Source organism: Anabrus simplex, chromosome 1, assembly GCF_040414725.1.
Source record: "Anabrus simplex isolate iqAnaSimp1 chromosome 1, ASM4041472v1, whole genome shotgun sequence".
NCBI lineage: Eukaryota > Metazoa > Arthropoda > Insecta > Orthoptera > Tettigoniidae > Anabrus > Anabrus simplex.
In genome coordinates this window covers 1798500196-1798523255 of record NC_090265.1, presented here as the reverse complement: position 1 = coordinate 1798523255, position 23060 = coordinate 1798500196, and the positions used below count along the sequence as shown (strand labels likewise).

Below are 23060 nucleotides of genomic sequence, written 5' to 3'. Positions count from 1 at the left end.
CTCCAATGCGGGGACCTTGAGAGGAGGGTTGGTCTTTAATAAGTAGACCCCATGGCCCCGCTGTTTATCCACCTCAATGGGACCAACCCATTTAGGCGCGAGACCTGCGTGAAACCCTCCAATCTTATTACTGACTGGGTGGTTACGTCACAGTAATTGGCCTGGTAGGAAGATCTGGGTCTCTTCGACATCTTGGGCCTTGGCCTGGGTAAGGGATCCTTTCTCGGTCAAAGCGTGCTTATCCTGGATGTTCTGCTGCTGCTTATGCTGCCAATCTGCCAGCTGCGTCATCTTGACCAGAAGTGGGTGGTGCACGAATCTCCCAATCCCCGGTGCCGTATAGCTGTCGACCAAGGAACAGATCCGCTGAGGAATAGCTGGTGACACGGTTCATGCGTCGTCGCAGGGCAAACAGTGACTGCAGTATCTGACAGTCACACTGTCAATGTTTTTTGTCTCTTAGCATCCTGTTCAGCTCTTGGTTCCATTGGATTGTCCCTTAGGGGTGGTCCGGTGCTCCATTCTCATCATTTGCTGCTTCCTCGATGTGAACTGACTCCCGTTGTCTGACAGAATGCACTGTGGATAACCGTAGCGGCTGAATACCTCGCCTTATAGCAGGCTGGTGATGCGTCCCGTCGTGGCTTCAGGTATCGGATAGGCCTCAGTCCATCTTGTGAAGAGGTCGGTGATTAGTAGAAGTCCTGTTTTACCCCGTGGTGTTGTAGGGTAAGAACCCATCAAGTCCAGGGCTATGACCTCCCATGGGTGCTGTGGCCGTCTTCCTCGTTGGCTGGAATCTGCCTTCCCTTTGCTCGTCTTGGTGTAGGCACAGATGTAGCACCCCTTCACGTAGTCCAGGATGTCTTTCCGCATGTTGACCCAGAAGAATCTTTGTCGGATGGACTGATAGGTATCTTTGCCTCCTGGATGTCCGGCTTCAGTGCTGTCATGGAACTTCTCGGGGATCACCACTACTGCAGGCATGTCGGAGAGGTGCGACCTGTACATCAAGAGTCCTCCGTCAACCCAGAAGTTCTTGTAGCACATCTTGAATTCCCTCGGGACGAGTCGACTATCGGTGTTCCGTCTCCTAATCCACTGCGTCATGGTCGTGTGGGGCTTTTCTTGTTCCTGCCACTGTTTGATCACTCTCAGAGCAAGTTCTTTCTTGATGGTCATAAGGACAGGTTCCTTGGGCTCACTGGTGTTTTCTTGGGAACTCCCTCTCGACAATGGTGCTCCTAGTTTCAGGTTCCATTGCCAGGTGCATAGATAAACGGTCTACTCCTATGTTCGTCGGTCCTGGGACGTGATACACATCGAAATCAAATTCCACCGATAAACAGAGCCCGTTGCATCGATTTAGATTTTGAGCTGGAGACTGAGTTTAACCATTTGAGAGTGGTGTTATCGGTTTAGAGCTGGAACTTCCTTCCCTCCGAGTAGCCCCTGAATTTGCCGATGGCCCACACCACGGCTAAGGCTTCCTTCTCCGCACTGCAGTACCTTTTGTTTGATGGGAGATCGCTTCCTGCTGGCATACTAGATGATGTTCCGTCGTCACTCCTCTCCTGGAATAACTGCTCCTAAGCCGGAGTCGCTGGCGTCCATCTGCAGGTACATCTTCTGTTGAGGGTCGGAGTGGGTTAGACCGGGAGCGTTGCATATCGCAGCCTTAATGCCTTGGAATGCGGCCTCTTCCTTGCTGGTCCATCGCCTTCTCTTCAAAGTGTGGCACTAAGCTGCTACACCATCCACACAAACCAAGGAACTGACGTAATGTCGCTTGGTCGGCAGGCTTTCAGCTTCTCCGATAGCTCGATTCTTCTCCGGTTGCCTTTCTAAGCCTGCAGATGTTAGGACATGGCCAAGATATTCTACGCGGGACTGGGCGAAGTGGTACATCTCCAGTTGACAAGTCAGTCCATGAATCTTCAGTCGTTCCAGCACTTTCCTCAGATGTACGAGGTGTTCTTGAAAATTCTTGCTGTGAGTTAAAATGTCGTCGAGATACACTTGGCAAAATCTCCAATATATCCCAATAATACCTCATCCATCAGTTGCATAAAGGTGGCAGGAGAATTCTTCAATGCAAAAGGCATTACTGCAAACTGGTACAATCCTCTTCGTGTCATGAAGGCGGTCAGTGGTCTAGAACTTTCCTTGACCTCCACTTGCTAATATCCATAGTTTTGGCACTCTTCGCTGAGACAGAACAGGAGGCAATAACACACATAAATGAACAACAGGAGATAGCCGAGAAAACAGGTTTAAAATTCTCCTTCACAAAAACAGAGATGATGAGCATGGACAGGAGTTATGTGAAGACAACAATGAAGACAAAATATGGCGAAGTTAAGGTCACAAAGCAGTTTAAATACCTGGGAGAGATTATCAGCAGCAACGGGACGGATAAAGAGGCCATGGAAAATAGGAGACTTAAGTTGGAAAGGCCACCAAAGCGATGTACAACAAAAAGAATCTTTCCATTAATGCCAAACTAAGACATTATGACGCTGTGGTAAAACCAGTGATTCTGTATGGGGTGGAAACAGTAACACTAACGAACCTGGAAAAATTACTAAAGATTGAAAGAATATTAAGGAGGATTTACGGCCCAAGGGTGGTAGAGAGAATCTACAGATTACGATCAAATAATGAGATATACAAAAGAACAGAAGACCTGGAAACAACAATGCGGATCCAGCAAGGTTAAATAAACAAATTTTTAATGCTATTGGCTTTACGTCCCGCTAACTACTTTTACGATTTTCGGAGACGCCGAGGTACCGGAATTTAGTCCCTCAGGAGTTATTTTACGTGCCAATAAATCTACCGACATGAGGCTGACGTATTTGAGCACCTTCAAATACCACCGGACTGAGCCAATATTGAACCTGCCAAGTTGGGGTGAGAAAGCCAGTGCCTCAACCGCCTGAGCCACTCATCCCTGCTTTTAAATGACTAGACCGCAATATCTTCGGGGTCGGAAGAGAACAAGAGTTGACCAAGGGAGGTCGAATAGGAAATATAAGAGTTTTTTACAATTTATTTTACATCGCGCCGACACAGATAGGTATTATGGCGACGAAGGGACAGGAAAGGACTAGGAGTGGGAAGGAAGCGGCTGTGGCCTTATATAAGGTATAGCCCAGCATTTGCCTGGTGTAAAATGGGAAACCACGGAAAACCATCTTCAGGGCTGCCGAAAATGGGGTTCGAACCCACTATCTTCTGGATGCAAGCTTACAGCTGCGCGCCCCAAACCGCACGGCCAACTCGCCCGTAATAATAAGAGTGATGGTGGTTGGTGGTGGTGGTGGAGATTATTGTTTTAAGAGGAAGTACAACTTGGCAACCATTCTCTATTAGTACTAATCAGAGGGAAAACATGGAAGGAGTCCAACACTTCGAAAAATGAAAGTATCGGCCAAAGAAAGACAACGGTCACGAATGGCGTGAGCATGAAGGACTCCCCACTCAAGTGGTTGATAAAGAAGTGACAAGACATACGTATCGAAATTCGAACGTGCGATATATAACACGGGTTGTCACAACGATACCTTTACAAATACAAATTTTTCCTTGTATATTAATTGCTACCAAATTTCTCTTGGATGTCATATTCTCTAATAATAATAAATCTACTGAGCTCGATAGCTGCAGTCGCTAATGCCGGGGCTGTACCTTAATTAAGGCCACGGCCGCTTCCATCCCATTCCTAGGCCTTTCCTATCCCATCGTCGCCATAAGACCTATCTATGTCGGTGTGACGTAAAGCAAATAATAATAATAATAATAATTTGGAATGAGAAACTGAAAGAACACAAGCCATCATTAATAACAGTGGGGACAAAGAACAGAGGCGTTGAAATAAACTGTCTATTTCTGTAGCATTTGCAGATGATTTTGCCATACTTTCTGAAATCCTGAAAAATGCAGCAATACATGTCAATCTCTTGGAAGAAATAGCCAACAGCATTTCTGTAGGAAAAAAAAAATATGACAAACATAAAAAAATGCTCCAGAATTTCTAATAACACAAATTGGTCGAATAGAGAAAATAAGTATTCAGATATTTGGGAGAGACAATTCAAAAACATGGTTTGGGGAAGTCGCCTGTAGAAGAAAGGATACACAAGATGGAAAGAGCATACGGTATAACTAGGAATATCTACAACGACAAAAGTTTATTTGCAAACCTCAAAAAACAACACTACAACACTGTAGTCAAACCGAAATGCCTATACGCGAGTGAATACTGAATTACAAGTACTGGAAAGAAAAATTATACGGAAAATACTCGGTCCGCTGAGAACTAGAGAACTCTGGAACATAACAGATACAATGCGGGAGAGGCGACTGATATTTTTTGGACATTTATACAGAATGGATGACAACAGGTAACCGAACAGATCTTCAAATATCTTTGGAACAAGAAGTCAACAACAACCTGGGTTCATGAAGTCAAGAAATATTTGGAAAGACACAATGCAAGATAAGAAGCAGCAACAGAGAGAGAGAGAGAGAGAGAGAGAGATTTTTAGAAAGAGTTAAAAATGGAAGGATTCCAAGGTCGAGAGGGAAAGCTATTTGCTCTACGTCGCACCGACACAGAGAGGTCTTATGGCGACAATGAGATATGAAAGGCCTAGGAATGGGAAGGAAGCAGCCGTAGCCTTAATTAAGGCACAGCCTGGTGTGAGAATGGGAAACCACGGAAAACCATCTTCAGGGCTGCTGACAGTGGGGTTCGAACCCACTATCTCCCGAATGCAAGCTAACAGCTGCGCGACCCTAACCGCACGGCCAACTCGCCCGTTGAGAGGGAAAGAAAACAGGCTCAAAACGATCCCAATTCCCTGACAGGAGCAGTCATTGTGGCAGAGAGCATCGTCGTGCAGGTAATTGGGGGTAGCGTATTAAAATGAAAGCATCTTATGATCTTATCAAGGTGTTAACTGAGTGTTTCTCCTTAAAATCTCGTGTGCCACTGAAGCTGTTTGATAGTCGCTTTGATACGCTCAATTAGAGCATTAAAAAATACTTTCATAAGCAGACAATTTCTCTCTTATTTCAATGAAGGTGTTTGTTTTTGGCCCACTGAGGGAATGAATGTAACAGAAACGGGCAATCATTACAGTGAAACGTAAACCTCCACATCTCGACACCGTTCTCACGAGCCAAATATTTAAATTCCACCGCCATAACTAGAAGCTTGTAATCGGTCGTGCTGGAATCAGAATATCCAACGTAATACACTCGTTATCATATTTTAAAGTGGTTTCTCTACACATTTTGGAAATTTGACTTTGAGTTATGGCTTGTTCACGTAGGGCTTCTGACGGTAACATTTATAATGCTTATTTTAATCCTTCATGCCATGAGTTGTCTGCTGCGGAACTGCTGATGTTCCTTATCAAATATTGGTGAGCTTGTTTGGCAATCGAGAGTCTTTCGACTTGGGCTCGCACGCCTTTCGATATGTTTTGTAAATATTTTGATGATATGATTAGCTGAACGTGGGTACATTACAGGGGATGTTTATTAATTTTGACTGTTAATAAGGTGTAACGATAACTATCAAGATGAAGTTTCGCGCGAAAATGACAGAACTAGGTTGTATGAAACAGTTTTATAGTAAGTATTCCCGTTAACAGTAATGTTCAAAGGCAAACTTTTTGAATGAGTGCCTGAGTGATCAGCTGTTCTTTCTTTATTTTCTCTTGTATCTAAATCTTGTAGCAAGTGATTATAATGTTTGTTTATGTATTCCAAAAATGCATCATGTATGTACGAATGCATATTTTCCAAGTTGCTTTTGCCTAAAAATTTTCCCCTCACTTTTCCTAGATATTCGGTTCGTTACGACCCCTGAGGATCACGAGTGACTTGTTCGGGACGTCTTCTTTCTTCCCAATACCTCTTCATTCTCTCACTCCTCTTTCTCTCTGCTTCCATGATCTGAATCTGGATCCTGGTGTCCGTCCATCTGTGACCTTCCACAAGCTTTCTGTATTTGGACCTATCCTGTACTGTCATCGGTGGATATTTTTCCTTTATACCAACAGTCTCTCAATGTTCTCTGACTTCCTTCATCCACTTATTTCTAGTTAAGCAGATTGCATTCCATATCTTCTTCGTCAGCCTACTGTCATCCATCCTCATGAGATGTCCAACAAATCCTAACCTTCTCTTTCTTATCTCACTCGAGATTGGTTCTATACTCTCGTATAGTTCCTGCCTTGATCTGTGTACCCAGATTTCACCTTGCTTTTTGGTGCCCCATATATGTATCAAGATTCTTCTATGCATGCTCTGTAATAAGATGCCTTCGTAAATTATGTATGGAAAATTAGGCCAAAATGAATGGATATGCTATATTTTCATACCTTATAACCTTTCCTCGTACCTTAAAAATATACCTAATATCATTTAAGAGTGCCTATAGGTAATTAAATTGGCTACAATTGGCGTCTTTATTCACACCCAAGAATTTGAAACTGTGAGTTGAAGATGGTATCCTAGCTGTCCATGAAGTAGGTTGGCAGTCGAGAAGTAATTGCAGTGAAAGTCGTTATTTCAGAACTCCCAGATTTGTCCAATATTGATTTGCAATAGTCATTTTAAAGGTCATGGATTTGTAGTAGCGTTTAACAGAGAGGAAAATAGATTTTTCTCATGGTGAAAATCTTACCTGCTTTGAAGAGATACCTTAAATTAGTTAGTAATTGGAAATGGTATTTTCATGCCAGTCCTAAGTGTATCTGTTCTTGTGTGGGATGAAGTGTGTACTGTATGTGTATGCGTTTCCTGAGGGCGATTGAAATAAACCACCATCTCAGCGAGACACTTACGTAGCAGTGTATCTTGGGGGAGGTCCAACATTTGCGCATTCTGAACATTTATCTTTACTACTGGTAATACGGTACTATACAAGATTTATGGAGATGTGATAGGACATACCATTGAATGCGCATTGCAGGATTATATAATGATGATGATGATGATGATGATGATTGTTGTGGTAAAGGGTTTAACTAAAAATATTTATTGATTTTATAATACTATTCCTTATTTGCATAAAATCATCTGTATAACAGACGAAAAAGTACTGTCCAACTCCAGTTCAGCCCACTGTGGACTGCTAACTCAAGTTCATAATAATTGCTAAGTTGTTTTTATATAGATTGTATGCTGTATATATTAGTAGTGTTTCCAGATCCAGATCTAGATGTGATTCCCATAGGGAACCTGAAATGTTTGTCCCGAATGAGTAAATTTATGATACCAATATAAATGGTCCGTTATTGGACATTATAAATTTTCCAGCTAACTCATTCCTGGTTGCCAGCGTTTCGCCCCAGTGTGCTAAGTTGGGCTCATCAGTTGGTAAATAGCACACCAACCAAGACGCATGGCTAGTGCATACCGTGGAGGCCACTGCATAGGCTATCATCTGATGGCCAGGGAGGCATCAATTTTTGGTAATGAGACCAAGTCTCTCACAGTGCATTGGCACTGCCAGTGGCTCCAAGTAGCCTACACAGTGGCCTCCCTGGGTATGCACTAGCCATACGTCTTGGTGGGTGTGCTATTTACCAACTGATGAGCCCAACCTAGCACATGGGGGCGAAACGCTGGCAACCTGCAATGAGTTAGCTAGAAAATTTATAATGTCCAATAATAGACCGTTTATATTGGTATTATAAGTGGTATGTTCCGAGCTATCAGTGGAGAGATGGCGTGGAATGACATTAGTAGATGAATAAGTTTGAGTGCTGTTTTTAAAAGTAGGAAAAATCCCAATATGAAGATAAAGCTGGAATTCAAGAGGACAAACTGGGACAAATATTCGTTTATAGGAAGGGATTGGAATAACTTACCAAGGGAGATGTTCAAGAAATTTCCAATTTCCTTGTAATCATTTAAGAAAAAGCTAGGAAAATAATAGATAGGGAATCTGCCACCTGGGGGACTGCCCTAAATGCAGATCAGTAGTGATTGATTGATTGATTGATTGATTGATTGATTGATTGATTGATTGATTGATTGATTGATTGATTGATTGATGTTGCTAATAATCATTTCTTTATGTGATTTATGTTGTAGATATAAATATTTCACCTAGACTATGCCTGATTGTATGATATAAATATCTATGCTCATACAGGTTGTTTAAAGATGAATAGTAAATATGTTGGGAGGCAGTAGTATGGACTATTTAAAGTGATAAGGAGGCCATATATAAACGTACGTACGTGTGTGTGTGCGTGCATGCGTGCGTGTGTGTGTGTGTGTGTGTGGAATTACAGCTCTTTGTATTGTTCACATAAGAACAACCTTATATGCACCATATGAACAGCTATAATCCTACACACATTGCAGATTGGACACATCAGAATAGCCTTCTTCTTGAAACATCCCGTATTTAGGGTAGGATTATCCTTTGTACCACTTTGTCTGAAATTAATAACAGCCTTCTCTGTTTCAGATATTGTAGCAATGCTTGCAAAATTATCCAAAACATGTATACTTCGAATATGTCCTCAGAAGATCTTTTTCATTATATCGGAAGAAGGCGGTATTGGTGGAAAGCCTATGGTATGGTGTGAACTAGAGCAAGCTCATTTTTTTAATGAATACACAATGGGTGGTTTTTCTGACACACACAATGAAATATACCTGGAGTTTCCATCAGGTAAAGTTTCCTTCCAAGTGGTTTTTCTCATTGTCAAATTGAATCTTGAATGTTACTGAGGAAATTCTGCTAGATATATTATGTATGCATGCATGAAGGAGCCATACTCATTCATTCATTCATTCATTATTTCATTCATTTATTTAGCTTCCGTAGACTGTACAATTACCACACTATAGGAGTTGGCGAGTGATTTCTTAATACTAACAATAATATATGCACAATAATTAACATTTTGAAAATGAAGAAAAAAAACAGAAACACTAAATACCTGAATGTTAGGACAGCACATCTTAATTTTTTTAAATAATAAATAATATTCATAACCAATATTTTCAATGATGGTTATGAATTTCATGTTTTTGGTCCGTATTGAACTGAGAATAATATATAAGTAATAATAATAATAACGTAAATGTTTCCACCTTTTCAATACAATATATTCACAAAATTACAAAATTTATACCCCATTTATACTTTATTCTTTGTTAAAAACCTCTTAGTATGTATATTCCTTGTATTATTAACTATTACCATAACATCTCATTTCACTTGTTATTCTTTAAAATAATATTGTCTTAGGATTTCGCCACAAATGATCTTTGCTCCAATACGGCTGATGATGACCCCTAGATGGGTCGAAACTAGTACCGTATAATTTTGTAATTTTGTGAATATATTGTATTGAAAAGGTGGAAACATTTACGTTATTATTATTATTACTTATACAATATTTTCAAGACAAAATAAAAATCTATGAGTATGGTGTTAATAATACATACATAAGCAATGTGATATTAACATATTTTTAAGGCTATATACTAGATGTTGTGCCGGCACTGTGGTGTAGGGGTAGCGTGCCTGCCTCTTACCCGGAGGCCCTGGGTTCGATTCCTGGCCAGGTCAGGGATTTTTACCTAGACCTGAGGGCTGGTTCGAGGTCCACTCAGCCTACGTGATTAGAATTGAGGAGCTATCTGACGATGAGATAGCGGCCCCGATCTAGAAAGCCAAGAATAACGGCCGAGAAGATTCGTCGTGCTAACCACATGACACCTCGTAATCTGCAGGACTTCGGGCTGAGCAGCGGTCGCTTGGAAGGCAAAGGCCCTTCAAGGGCTGTAGTGCCATGGGGTTTGGTTTTGTATACTAGATATTAAGAACGTTTACAAGTTAATAAGTAGTAGCATCATTACCAGCACTTCATCATGTATTCTTCTGTACTATAGAAGCAGCTACTCAGCAGGAGATAATTTAAAGCTGTGGTAAATGAACTGATGGGACTAATATCTTTAATCTTATTTGGAAGCTTATTATACAATCTGATTCCAACAGAGTCTACATGTCTCAAGGCAATGGCTTTACTCTTGTGCTCAATAAAAATATTATTTTTTGTTCGCGGCTGGTAATTGTGATTGTCAAAATTCTTTCTGAAGCGATCAGGTTTTTTTTTCATGTGTAGAATGCATTGCATGATGTATATGCTTGGTACTGGGAGTATCCTTAGTCTCATAAATAATGGTCTGCAATGATCTAACCTGTTACGTCTCTTAGAAGGAAATCTTCCACGGTGTGAAGAATTATTTAATTTAATTTGCAGGTTGAACCGTGTTGTACTTGTCTGCACGTCACGTACAGTTTGCTGACGTTTCGAATACATTGCAGTATTCTTTGTCAAGGCGACTGAAATACCCCTACTCGATCCGAGGTAATCAGTCTCCCAGGCAGAAATTACACTACTAGAGTGGCCCTGATCTTGGCCTTTTATATCCTAGCCTTTCTGGCTGACGTAAGCCCTGGCTGTCTCGTGAGTATTCTGGAAAGTATGTGTCACAGCCAGGTAGTGGGGGCTTGCCCGCGCTGTTATGTAATGGGGTTGTGGCCCGTGGAGTTTGTTGCAGATTCAGTAGGAAGGTGTCGGATTGCAATTTCTACTTTGCTAATTATTTCTTCCACTGAGGATAGTATACCGGTGGAATCTGCAGAGGAGATCAGACAGGATATATCATGTCTACTGAGAACCGCAAAGCCGTCACCATCCAATTTGACTAAAGAAGAAATTCATGCCCTAAAAACACGATGTCAAGATATGGAAACAATTATCCTACCTGTATTCGAAACGTCGGCAAACTGTACGTGATGTGCAGACAAGTACAACACGGTTCAACCCACAAATTAAATTAAATAACTGTTATGTCTCGATATAATTCTGATAGCTCGTTTCTGTATTTGAAAAATAACATCAAGATTTGATTTGTAGCAGCACTAGAGGCCAATAGCATAAGTGATGAATGGATGGCATATCAAACGAATGGAAAGTTGCAATAGTAGCCCCAGTGTACAAGGTAAAGGGTGACAAACATGAAGCGGAAAATTACAGGCCAATGAGCATGACATGTGTAGTTTGTAAGATCTGGGAAAGCATTATTTCAAATTATATTAGACAGGTTTGCAAAATTACTAACTGGTTTGATAGAAGGCAGTTTGAGCATGACGAATATAAGAACCAAGTGTGATGACTCAACTGTTATAGCGTGGTAGTTTGTGGACCCGTCACTGGGAGCACTGTAAATGTCGGTGTCCAACACGTGCTTCAATAGACCGGCAAACCATGTGTTGGAAAGGGCGGGAGATGTTGTTGTGCGAGATATTTCAAGTCAACAAGTTGAATTTCCTTTTCTTTCAGTTCCTAAACTCAGTTCATTGTGTGTTGAGCACTTAAAGCACATGTGTTATGTGGCCTGATTAAATTAATAGTTCAACATGCCGTACTGTTTTGTGCCTGGCTGTAAGTCAGGCTATGGTAGAGTAGTTAATGCTATAAAATTATTTTCACCACCGAAGGATAGAAATAAATTTGAAAAATGGGCCAGAGCTATTCCACGAAAGGAATCGTAGAATCTGTCAAGTTCATTTCTCTGATGATGTGATAGTAAAATCAGATAACTTTATAGTGAATGGTGAAAAAGTGGTTATGCCTTGTGAGAGATGGAAATTATGTCCAGGAGCAGTGCCTCACATTTCCCCTAATTTGCCGAAATACCTTTCAAGTGAGATTAAGTCCTGTGAAACTCCCAACAGGAAAAAAGAATCTAGACACCACTAGGAGAAGAAGAAAGAAGATTGAAGACGGGAGTGTAGCAGCAAGTGGAGAATTAAAAGGTCAGTGTAATGTTGATCAAAATTTGGGTTATTCTAGTGTGCTTTCTGATGCCGAAAAGAAAATATTATCGCTCAAAAGGCGCCTAAAAAAACGCGAATCGAAATTTAAATCGAGCTACATCCAGTCTAAACTCAGCAAAATCGAGAATTAATTTATTGGAGAAGCAGGTTAGAAATACACAGTTCGAAACTCTTCGATTGAGAAGTGTTTAGTGACCCATTTGGCTGGGTACGTTGTTAAGCACTCTTCTAAATTTATTAAAAGTTCGCCCTGTGCCCATTCTCTATGTGATAATAATCATAGTACATTTTCAGTTCTCTCCGAAATAAAAGACTACGGTTCAAGCAATAATGAAGTGTTTTTAACACGCCCTTCGAAAAGTATACGTGACATTCTTTTCCAGGCCGAGAAAGTATTTAGTGAAAAACTGAACTCAAAATCGATGTGGAGCGAAATATTGTTTGATTGTATCAATTCTATAGACAAAATTTCAGTTGATCCTTCAGGTGCTGGCTGTTGTCTTCAACATGTTATGGATATAATCCCCACCCTTGTTTATCATTATCTGAAGTGCCGATTTTTCTTCAGAGTGAAAGAAATCCAGCGAGATTTACAATCTCGAACATCCGCCAAATCTTCACGCAAACTTTCGAAAGTCCAGTAACCGACAAACTGAGATGGTAAGTAGAGTATTACCTTTAAATAGTTCACGGGTGTTTTTTTTTTAATATGCTGGGAGTTGTGTTATTTATGTATATGTGTGCACTCGAGTAACCTGTGCTTTTCGCAACATGTGATGAAAGTCGTAGCTCTTATTTCCGTGTATGATATTTTTCCATTGTTCTCTGCCGTGGTATTTTAATTGTAATCTCTCATTTTTTTAATAAAAGACAGTGTATATACTTATCAGTTACGGAGTAATACGTTTCCTGTGTCACCATTCCTAAGACCAGCTGATAGGTATTGTGGAGCTACCAAACTCTAGCGCTGCCTGGTGGGGCGCGCCTGAACTCGATGAGTCATCACACTTGGTTCTTATATTCGTCATGGTTTGAGTTTACGAAAGGTTATTCCAGTGAACCTCAGTTTGTAGGATTCCAGCAAGATATAGCAGATATCCTGGATTTAGGAGATCAGTTAGACTGTATCGCAATTGACCTGTCTAAGGCATTTGATAGGGTAGGTCATGGGAGACTACTGGGAAAAATGAGTGCAATTGGACTAGACAAAAGAATGGTTGAATGGGTGGCTATATTTCTAGAAAATAGAATTCAGAGAATTAGAGTAGGCAAAGCTTTATCTGATCTTGTAATGATTAAGAGGGCATCCCACAAGGCAGTATTATTAGACCTTTCTATTTTCTTATACTGTATATATAAATGATATAAGTAAAGATCTGGAATCTGGGATAAGGCTTCCACATAGTTACGAGGGTATTTAGAGGTTTTCAGTAAGGAAGTAAAGTAGAGGGCGTATAAGTCTCTGGTAAGACTGCAGTTAGAGTATGGCTCCAGTGTATGGAACCCTCAGCAGGACACTTGATACGAGAACTGGAAAAAATTCAAAGAAAAGCAGCTCAATTTCTTCTGGGTGATTTCCGACAAGGGAGTAGTGTTACTAAACCTTGCAAAGTTTGGGCTGGGAAGACTTGGGAGTAAGGAGACGAGCTGCTTGACTAAGTGGTATATTCTGAGCTCAGTGGTGAGTTAGAGTGGAATGACATACGTAGAAGAATAAGTTTGAGTGGTGTCTTTAAAAGCAGGAAAGATCATAATATGAAGATAATATTTAATTCAAGAAAACAGATTGGGACAAATATTCATTTATAGGAAGAGGAGATAGGGATTGGAGTAAATTATCAAGGGAAATGTTCGATACATTTCCAAGTTCGCTGAAAATATTTAAGAAAAAGCGAGGTAAACAATTATAAATAAATGTAAATATGAGATAAAAATTCATAGGGAATCTGCTGCCTGGGCGACAGTCCTAAATGCAGATCATTGATGATTGATGAATATTTCAAGATATTCATTCCCATTGACTATGAAATATTTGTAACTTTATAAGATACTGCCCTGTGGCTCAGGACGGTATGATACATCCACTGTATCCTCTGCTCTACGGTAAGAGGGAACTTGAAGCGGTAACCGCTAGGGATTTTTAACTTGGCAGGCTCTGCTGGTAACCATGGGTCCCTCACCTGACAAGGAACCTATCTGACTTGTGTTTGCAAGAAGCAGTTTATGCTGAGTACCATCCGCAAGCATTATTAATAAGATTGTATTCATCAAAACATAAGTGCATTACCTTGCCCACAGGAGAACGATAGGAAGGTGGTACACAGGTAGTGTGGTAAGCAAACTACAATATTTCCATGTAGAAAGACATTCTATGAGTGATATGAGCTGCATTATGCAAAATGGTAATCGTCACAGTTTAAAGAATGATCATAGTACTCTTTCATGTTACACGATGAGCTGCAAATGAAGACTTCCTTACAAAAACAATAAAAAAGCGGCTGTACCTTAATTAAGGCCACGGTCGCACTCCTAGCCCTTTGCTGTCCCATTGTAGCCATAAGACCGATTTGTGTCGGTGTGATGAGGAGCAAATTGTGCAAGGTAAACCATTCAGGACAAACAGATGTGTAACGACTCTTGAACAACGGATACAGAATCATATTAGATCGTTCTCTTTCCAGACTTTGTTATTGACCAGATTTCTGTTCGAAAGCTTCCAGTGCTGAGACAGTTTTACAAAACCAGCTCTCAGCGAGGCCCCTTTCCTCTTCCACCTCCTGAGCTAATCAACTGTTAACTATTGTTAACAAACTTTTTACAGAGAATGATTGTACTCTAGTTGTTCTTTTTAAGTGTGTATTTTAAAATATTTTTAAGCAATTTTGTAGAATGTAACCAAAACAAATTGTCACACAGACATTTTCTAAAGATTCCTCAGAGGACAAGTTGATGTACTCAATAGTATTCAATGTGTTCAAGAGTGATTTTACTTTTAATTATTATTTTTAAGAAGAAGTTTTCCAATAAGACAAAACATGTACCATATTATGCTTGGACATTCAAATTGCATGTGTTTTCACTTGTGAAGTGATGTGTATTGATTAGGTGGACACTTTAAATAAAATAGATCACAATATGAAGATAAAGTTGGAATTCAAGGCAACAAATTTGGGCAAATATTCGTTCATAGGACGAGGAGTTACGGATAGGAATAATTTACCAAGAGAGGTGTTCTATAAATTTCTAATTTCTTTGCAATTGTTTAAGAAAAGGCTAGGAAAATAACAGATAGGGAATCTGTCACCTGGGTGACTATCCTAAATACAGATCGGTAGTGATTGATTGATTGATTGATTGATTGATTGATTGATTGATTGATTGATTGATTGATTGATTGATTGATTGATTGATTGATCAATTGATTGATTGATTTAATGATTGATGTTGTGGTGATGAGAACTCGCACATGATGATGTCCACCAACTTATCGTGCAGCTCCTCATGAAACTGGCTGTCTTTCATTGTACAGCTGCAGATGATATGAAAGTATGTTTTGTAAGCATGGGAAAACTATTCATGCAGTGCTTGAATTTGTAATATGGTTCCGAGTGATATAAATTTCTCTGTCACACATTGTTTTAAGATCAGATGGTGTTGTCCGTAATGGTCTGATTTTTGTGGACAGACCATGGGTGATATGAATAAAAATGAGATGTAACTCGGAGACAAGTCTCGAAGGAGGATTGAGACGGAAGTCACTTGCGAGACAGAACTCGTCATGTATATGAATAAAGTTTGTTTCTCGCTAACGAGACTTGTCTCCTTCCACTTGAGATGAGTCTCGCACACCGGCTCTGGTATCTGTCAGCTGACGAGTGAATTACAACAAAAAGTGGTTTTGATGGAACAGATGAAAGTGTTAGATTTAAAAGCGAAAAAGATTGAAAAGCGACAGTGTGTTCTCGAAAAAACAGAACTCATTTCAGTGCAAAAACAGATTTTGCAACTGCAAATGGAAAATATTTTACATGAAAGGGAGAAAAGAGCAGAACAAACAAGTACAACCGAAATGGAACACCCACCGATATTTTTTTTTCATTTAGAATAGTTCTTGACAGACTTTTCTTCAGTTATGTTTCACTTGGGAGCCTGTTCTACCTATCAATATTCAGTAATCACTAGTTCTTATTTCAATTCTTTCTAGGCTTACATAAATGTAGTGGCTCGTACACTTAGTATACTTGAACCCCAGCTTGGGAACGACTGATTTAAGGTTTCTTTTCTTGTAAGTTTCCTTCAAGATATTGTGTAAGAAGTTACATTGTATTTATCACCACATTTAGGATCCACATACAAATGCATAATTTTCTGCGGTCATTGAAAGTCATTCAAACACTTTTTAAACACGCTTCGTACTTCATTCTTCACGAATATGAGGAGTTTATTGATCATACCTGTGCATAGCTAGGGGTGTTTCTGCATATAATGTACTTTTTCTACAATTTGTTTGCAAGTTATGAATCTCATTCCGTATTGACGGTTATCACTTTACAAAAGAAAATATTTATAAAATCCTCCTATCAATACAATTCAAGTCATCTGTTAGATGAAACAAAGTCTATACATGTTTCAGCCTAATCTCAAGGCCATCTTCAGTAGTAAAACGATTGTTACATAATATACAAACAAATTAAAAAACGTAATGATGTGAAGTGACAGTGATCATGATAAGTGAGTTAAAAACACATTGAGGTGCAAAGTCCTCTCGTCTAATAGATCTTGCTGACTGTTAAATAAAACACTATGCTGAGGAGTGTAGTGAGACCGTCAATACTACGAATAAAACGTGTAACATCTGTAATGAGAAAAAAGGAATGTATGAGTGGATGAAGAACAAGTTAAAAATGATGTTGTTTTACGTCGCACCGACATAGATAGGTCTTATGGCGACGATGGGATAGGTTTAGGAGTGGGATGGAAGTGACTGTGGCCTTAAGGTACAGTCCCAGCATTTGCCTGGTGTGAAAATGGGAAACCACGGAAAACGATATTCAGGGTTCCCGACAGTGGGGCTTGAACCCACTACCTCCCAGATGTAAGCTCACAGCCGCGCGCCCCTAATCACGCGGCCAACTCACCCGGTATATAATATACAACCAATACCAATATACTGTTGCATAAACTGTCTAAATTTCAAACTTTCAAAACATAGAAATAATACAAAATGCTATCCATATTCATTAACGAATATAACTAACAAGGGAGTTGTTTGATTTGGACCGGACAGATTGCAGTGAAACTTAGTAACATGATTAGCTAAGACATCCGGAACTCAGTGGTGATAACTGTTCTGCCGTGAAATAACATTTTTGTACCAGTATTTATTGACAGTAAATTTTTGCTCCAGTTGTACATGGAACGTGGTGTGTAGATGGCAGCGATTTCAATGAAACACAGTAGGGTGATCAATTAAAACATCAGAACATCGCTGCATGATTGACGTTGTTATATAGGTTACCCGCAGTGTGACAAAATGAATCACTCTCAACAAGAATCCGAAAGTTTAAGGCTATTTATAGCATGCAAGTTTATATACAAATGACGAGGATTTCATATTACATATTTTAGCTTCAATTGTAAACGACAAAGAAGTATTAAAATATTCATATCTTGTGCATGTTAGTAAAATGGGTTTGACGAGCAAGACATTCTGTTCATGTTGTCAAAATCTGATTTTCACTCTATAGCGCACTGTTTAATGTAACTTTAAAATAGAACTATCAGTGCATTTCTACAGTGCATACGCGAGGTCAATACAGCTGCAAACCACCCAGCTGTTCTTTAGCAATTAATTATAACAATGTCGTTGATTTTATGACAAAGTGAATATCAGCAATAAATTTAAGATGAGTAGATTGACAATTCATGGAAGTTTCATCGAAATCTGTCTGATCCAAACCAAATGCTTCCCTCGTAGTATTCGGTGCAAGTGAGATTTTGGTGCGATGGTTGAGAAAGAGCAGCACTCATAGAGGTAGCAAATCATTGGCCGAATAACGTCATTATGCGAATCTGTTAAATGTGGTGAAACCAGTTACAGCATATTTTTTTCATGGGCACGAGCCACCGGTTGAAACTTTTAAATAAACTTAGGAACAGTGCAATCGAAAAAGGCATGGGCAGGGAATTTTACGGCACTCTAACATAAATGGAATAGCTTACACTAGGACCAAAAATACTCACACATTCGTTCAATACCATTTGGCCAACATGTGATAGAGAGCGATAATTTTCAGACTTGAAAAAATATCCTTCTAGATATCAAAATGTGGATAATAATAATAATAATAATAATAATAATAATAATAATAATAATAATAATAATTTCGTGTGGCTATTTCTAGCCTGGTACAGCCCTTGTAAGGCAGACCCTCCGACGAGGATGGGTGTCATCTGCCGTGTTATTGTAGTGGAGGATAGTGTTGTGTGTGAGTTGCAGGAATGTTGAGGATTTAAGGTTAAAATCTCTGACCAGACAGCGAATTGAACCCGAGGGCCCCCTGAACCGAAAAGTACCACGCTGACCATTCAGCTAAGGAGCAGGACAAAGTGAATAATGAAATCCTTGAATAATTGTCGGTCATATCTTAAACATAGCTATGTTTTGTTTCGGCCTTTTCCGTGATTGTGAATTAATTTCATTTATAAAATGTTAGTCGTATTTTGTGAATAGAAAAAATGTTAACGTACAGAAAAAATCACAAATGTAGAATAGATTAAGAAAAAATACTAAGAAAATGATCAGAATTGTATGTTGCACGGTTTTGCATATTTCTGGTTTGATTTTGAACATCTTAGACTTTATGATGCATGTAAATCTTATCGCAAATGGCTATCATCGTCATCATCTTTATCATTATTGTTATATGAATATCTCGTGTATTGGCTCCAGAAAATGTGCTAACCATTCCACATTTTCTTTCCGGTAACGGTAGAGATCTTTATAATCATGTTCGAGAGAATTTCTTCATGTTTTCTAAATTTTCCTTCTCCGTTGTAATAAAACCATCATAAACTCCGCCATCACGATTCTATCGCCTTGAGGCACTTTCTGGGCAGTCTCAAGAAATTCTGAGACCAGTCTCCATTCAGAGAGACTAACTCCAGTTTATTCATATACACTTGGAGATGTGTCTCCGAGAGAATCCGCTAACGAGCTGTGTCTCAAGGAGCAAAGGTCACTGCTGAGACATCGCTTTTTTATTCATATACATTTGAGACATGTCTTAATATTTATGAGGCAAGAGATACGTCTCCGGTTTATTCATATCACCGCATAAGTCAAGCACCCATTACAGGCGAATAATAGTATTTGTACCATTGCTGTAGTTCTGGTAGTTCTTTTTTTCAACTCCTACCTTTAACACATCACTTAGGTAGATAAGGATAAAATTCTCATTGTTGTGCTTTGTATTAATTTTCTTTTTTCTGTTTTCAGACTCGCTGGCCAAGTCATTAAATTTTTTAAAAGTTTCACAAGGTGTTAGATCAGTGAAAATCAAGCTCACAAATAAGAAGTCTCCATGTTTAACTTTTGAACTCGAACTGGTTAGTAAAGTAGTTTCATCTGTATATAGCAGTTAATTGATGCTTTTGTAAATCATTAATTCATTATCCTCTGTTGTAGATGTCCCTGGTCCATTCACGACTGTGTGTGCATGATATACCTGTTATTGTCATTGGAAGGAGGCAGTGGTCAACCATCAAGGAGCCTCAGCTTCCCAACTTTGATGTAAGTCCCTACCGTTTCATATTTGTTGAACTGTGATCTGAAAAATGTAATGGAAAGGAAGAAATAATCAATAGAAGTTATATATAAGAGAGGAACAATCATTCATTCATTGTAGTAATGGACAAACTAATGACAAAAGTGGCAAGGTTAATTTGGGAAGGAAAAGTGAAAGTGATGATGTTTGGAAATGACTTGTTAGTCTCAGTAGAAAAGGAAGATGATGTTGATGCAATTGTATAACCCATGGGTTAACCTCGATTATTATTATTATTATTATTATTATTATTATTATTATTATTATTATTATTATTATTATTATTATTATTATTATTGTATGTGTATGTTTAGTCCTCAGCCCGAAGGCTGGTTGGATCCTCAACAGCTCCGCCATCAGCTGTCATAGATGGCCTAGGCATCACATTATTATTATTATTATTATTATTATTATTATTATTATTATTATTATTATTATTATTATTATTATTATTATTATTATTATTATTTTTTTTAATGTACTCTGACGCCCAACTAGAATCACTTAAAATAATGACTATACAACTGCTATAAGATTTAAATTTACTTTATTACTTTTATGAGTCTAATCAAATTGATGTTGCTTGCACGTGCATCTAAAATTTTATTGGGGTCACTTGTCCTTGTAAGAAAAATAATGCTATCAGAGATGTGGACCTTCCCATCCTTGTTGATAGTGATCCTGATAATACCGCACCACTGATCAAACACTAGCTCTCGTCGGCTATTAGCAGTTGGATCACATTCCTACAGCCCTGATTTTGTGCCAGGGGACTACCATGTCGTCTTACATCTGAAGAGGTTCCATATTGGCAACAAAGTTCAGCACTAGCTTGTACCAGATTGCTATGCTTATCACACACTATGATAAATGTTTTAATAACAGCACTAACTATGTGGAAAAGTAGCTTAATATATTTAGAAACTGTTAAAAAAAAATTATGCTCACATTTTTACTACAGTTGAACCTTCATATCTCGAACCTCCATTACTAAAATTTTCAGTACCTCTGTTCTATTCTTCACAGGTATTTTTTTTCTCTATTACTCAAAATTTGATTGCACGAATTTCACGAAGCAAACATTTCCTCCATCGGAGCTAAAAATATTCTGTAACTCAAAGTTTGTACAACATTAACTGTGCAATACAACTTTTAAAGTTCCTTCACGTTCCACCTGTGGTGCAGTTGGAGCTGTCTGAACGCTCTCCTAGACTGGGCGTACATACAATACAGAGTTAGTCAAATGGAAATGTTTTTACAGCAAGAACTGTAGTTGAAACCTATTTGCAAGAAAAGAAGCTTGATGGGAAAAACAGAAGAAACCAATGGATTTTTCTAAAGTTGTTGACAGAAATATTCGTCTGTATTTAACAGTTTGCTATAATAAGTGTTGAAATGAAAATGACAGAACACTTAGAGTTTGTCTTTATGTGGTCAAATAACACTTATGACAGTATCAACCCGTGATTGGATTACGTGCAATCCTCAAAGGCAAAAATTCTCTATATCCCGAAATTTTGATAATTGGGAATAAAATTCAGCTCCCGTGGTGATTTGAGATATCGAGGTTCAACTGTAGTTAACATTTTATTGCAAAAGATTCTTACTTTAAAATACTCTTCAATGCCGGGGCTGTACCTTCATTAAGGCCACGGCCGCTTCCCTCCAAGTCCTAGGCCTTTCCTATCCCATCATCGCCATAAGACATATCTGTGTTGGCACTCTTCATGTGTAATAATCTTGTTATTTTTGTATTAACTGCTTTCTCCTTCTCATTTAAAACTATTGCTTATACTGCAGTAAATTCTTTACAGCGGAGCAGTGAATTATGAGTTGCGTGAACTTCTTTTTCTTCCCCTTCTTATCTAGGTGAGAATTGAGATGCCTAACTTGAAGCTTGTTCGCAATGTAGTTGAACGAATGAGGACAATGAGCCCCCATCTCATTGTATCGGCCAGTAATGAGGGAGTTTTTCTCCTAAGGATAGAGACTGATGTGACCACTGTGACAACACATTTCAAGAACTTAGCTGTGGAAACAGCACAAGGTATAGTTCTGCTTTTCCAATACATTTAACAAGGTTTGAGGCCCAGCCTGCAGATTTCAAAACCTCAACTTTGATTTATTCTTATTTCTGTGTAATCCAAAATTTTTGTTATTTGAGGCAGTGTCAGTTCCAGGGCTATTTTCCAACCTCAGCATATAATGTGAATTGAGGAACACAATACATGGTGTCTGTTTTAGGCGGTGACCAGAGAGAACCATTGGACCCCAGCATGTTGATTTCAGCTCGTGTCGACATCAAGAAATTGTCTCTGTTTCTTGCTAGCGAACAGGTGAATCCTACTCAAGTTATGTGCGACATCAAGCAGGAACGTTTATTACATTTAGTGTTAATGCACGAGGACGTTACGTTACACTATTTCGCCCCTTCCATTAGTACGTGATTCACTTTGCACTTATTGGTGCACGTAAATTTTGTACAAATGTTCTACAGTGCGTTTCTCTCATCGGTTGGCCAGGAGGCGCACCCAGCTTCTCTACCTCCCGTTCACTCATCCTTTCCTGTTACACAGCACGCTCTAACTCTTCTTGAGTTGTCAAGTGTTACTTCGGGGTATAATTCTCATAATGCCTCCATGTGTACACGGTGGAGGAAAGGGTGTTTATGTACAATAATTAAGTGAAGATAGATTCTTGCAGGGAAGTCGTATCCCAATTTCCAGGTGTACACCCTTCACGTAGAGAGACTGTGCGGAAACAAATTGACAGGAACTGGTTCTTTACTTGATAAGAAGCAAAGTGTTAAAAAACGTTTACTTCCCAATGATAAAAAAGTAAATGTAATTGCAGAAAGATTGGAACGCACGCCTACAAAATTCCGAAGACGACTTGGGCAAGAAGCTGGGGTTTCAAAGAGCGGCCACGAAAATGTTAAAGTTTGCTAAGACAATGCCAGAAATGTGTGGATGCAGGAGAACATTTCCATCATCTCCTGTCATAGGATACACGCCAATTTTCTTATTTTCATCATTTTAATTGTTACCTCGTAATGCACGGATAAAGTGAGCGGAGTGCTGCTTTCCTGTGGAGCGGGCAGTGATGAGTCAACGGGAAGCAGATAAGCTGGGTGCGCCTGCCGGCCAAGCGATGAGAGAAACTCGCTGTAGTTGGTGATCAGTGAATCTGTTTTGAACTGTGTGACTGTGATATTAGTGACCGAAGTTCAGCTAAGTCCAGAAGATGCTATTGCTAAACATTGGTCGTGAGGCTGGATAACTGTGTTAACATTTCTTTCTCTCCAAGAGAAGGATTTCTTGTATTTGTCATCCTGTAAATGCTGCAGG

The 23060-nt window shown here is 39.2% G+C and overlaps 1 protein-coding gene across 1 annotated transcript; it reads left to right on the top strand.

Annotated features, from left to right (window-relative positions):
* Positions 1-5480: 5480 nt before the first annotated feature.
* Hus1-like (Hus1-like checkpoint clamp component) lies at positions 5481-22429 on the top strand. Its single transcript, XM_067155165.2, has 6 exons — positions 5481-5643; positions 8498-8704; positions 19386-19495; positions 19575-19679; positions 21583-21760; positions 21958-22429. The coding sequence occupies exons 1-6, from the start codon at positions 5592-5594 to the stop codon at positions 22158-22160; spliced, it is 855 nt and encodes a 284-aa protein (XP_067011266.2). The 5' UTR covers positions 5481-5591; the 3' UTR covers positions 22161-22429.
* The last annotated feature ends 631 nt before the right edge of the window (positions 22430-23060 follow it).

Coding starts and splice junctions, on each gene's coding strand:
- Hus1-like (XM_067155165.2), top strand. CDS start 5,592: ATGAAGTTTCGCGCGAAAATGACAGAACTAGGTTGTATGAAACAGTTT. Junction 5,644..8,497: donor TTGTATGAAACAGTTTTATA/GTAAGTATTCCC, acceptor TCTCTGTTTCAG/ATATTGTAGCAATGCTTGCA. Junction 19,496..19,574: donor TAACTTTTGAACTCGAACTG/GTTAGTAAAGTA, acceptor CCTCTGTTGTAG/ATGTCCCTGGTCCATTCACG.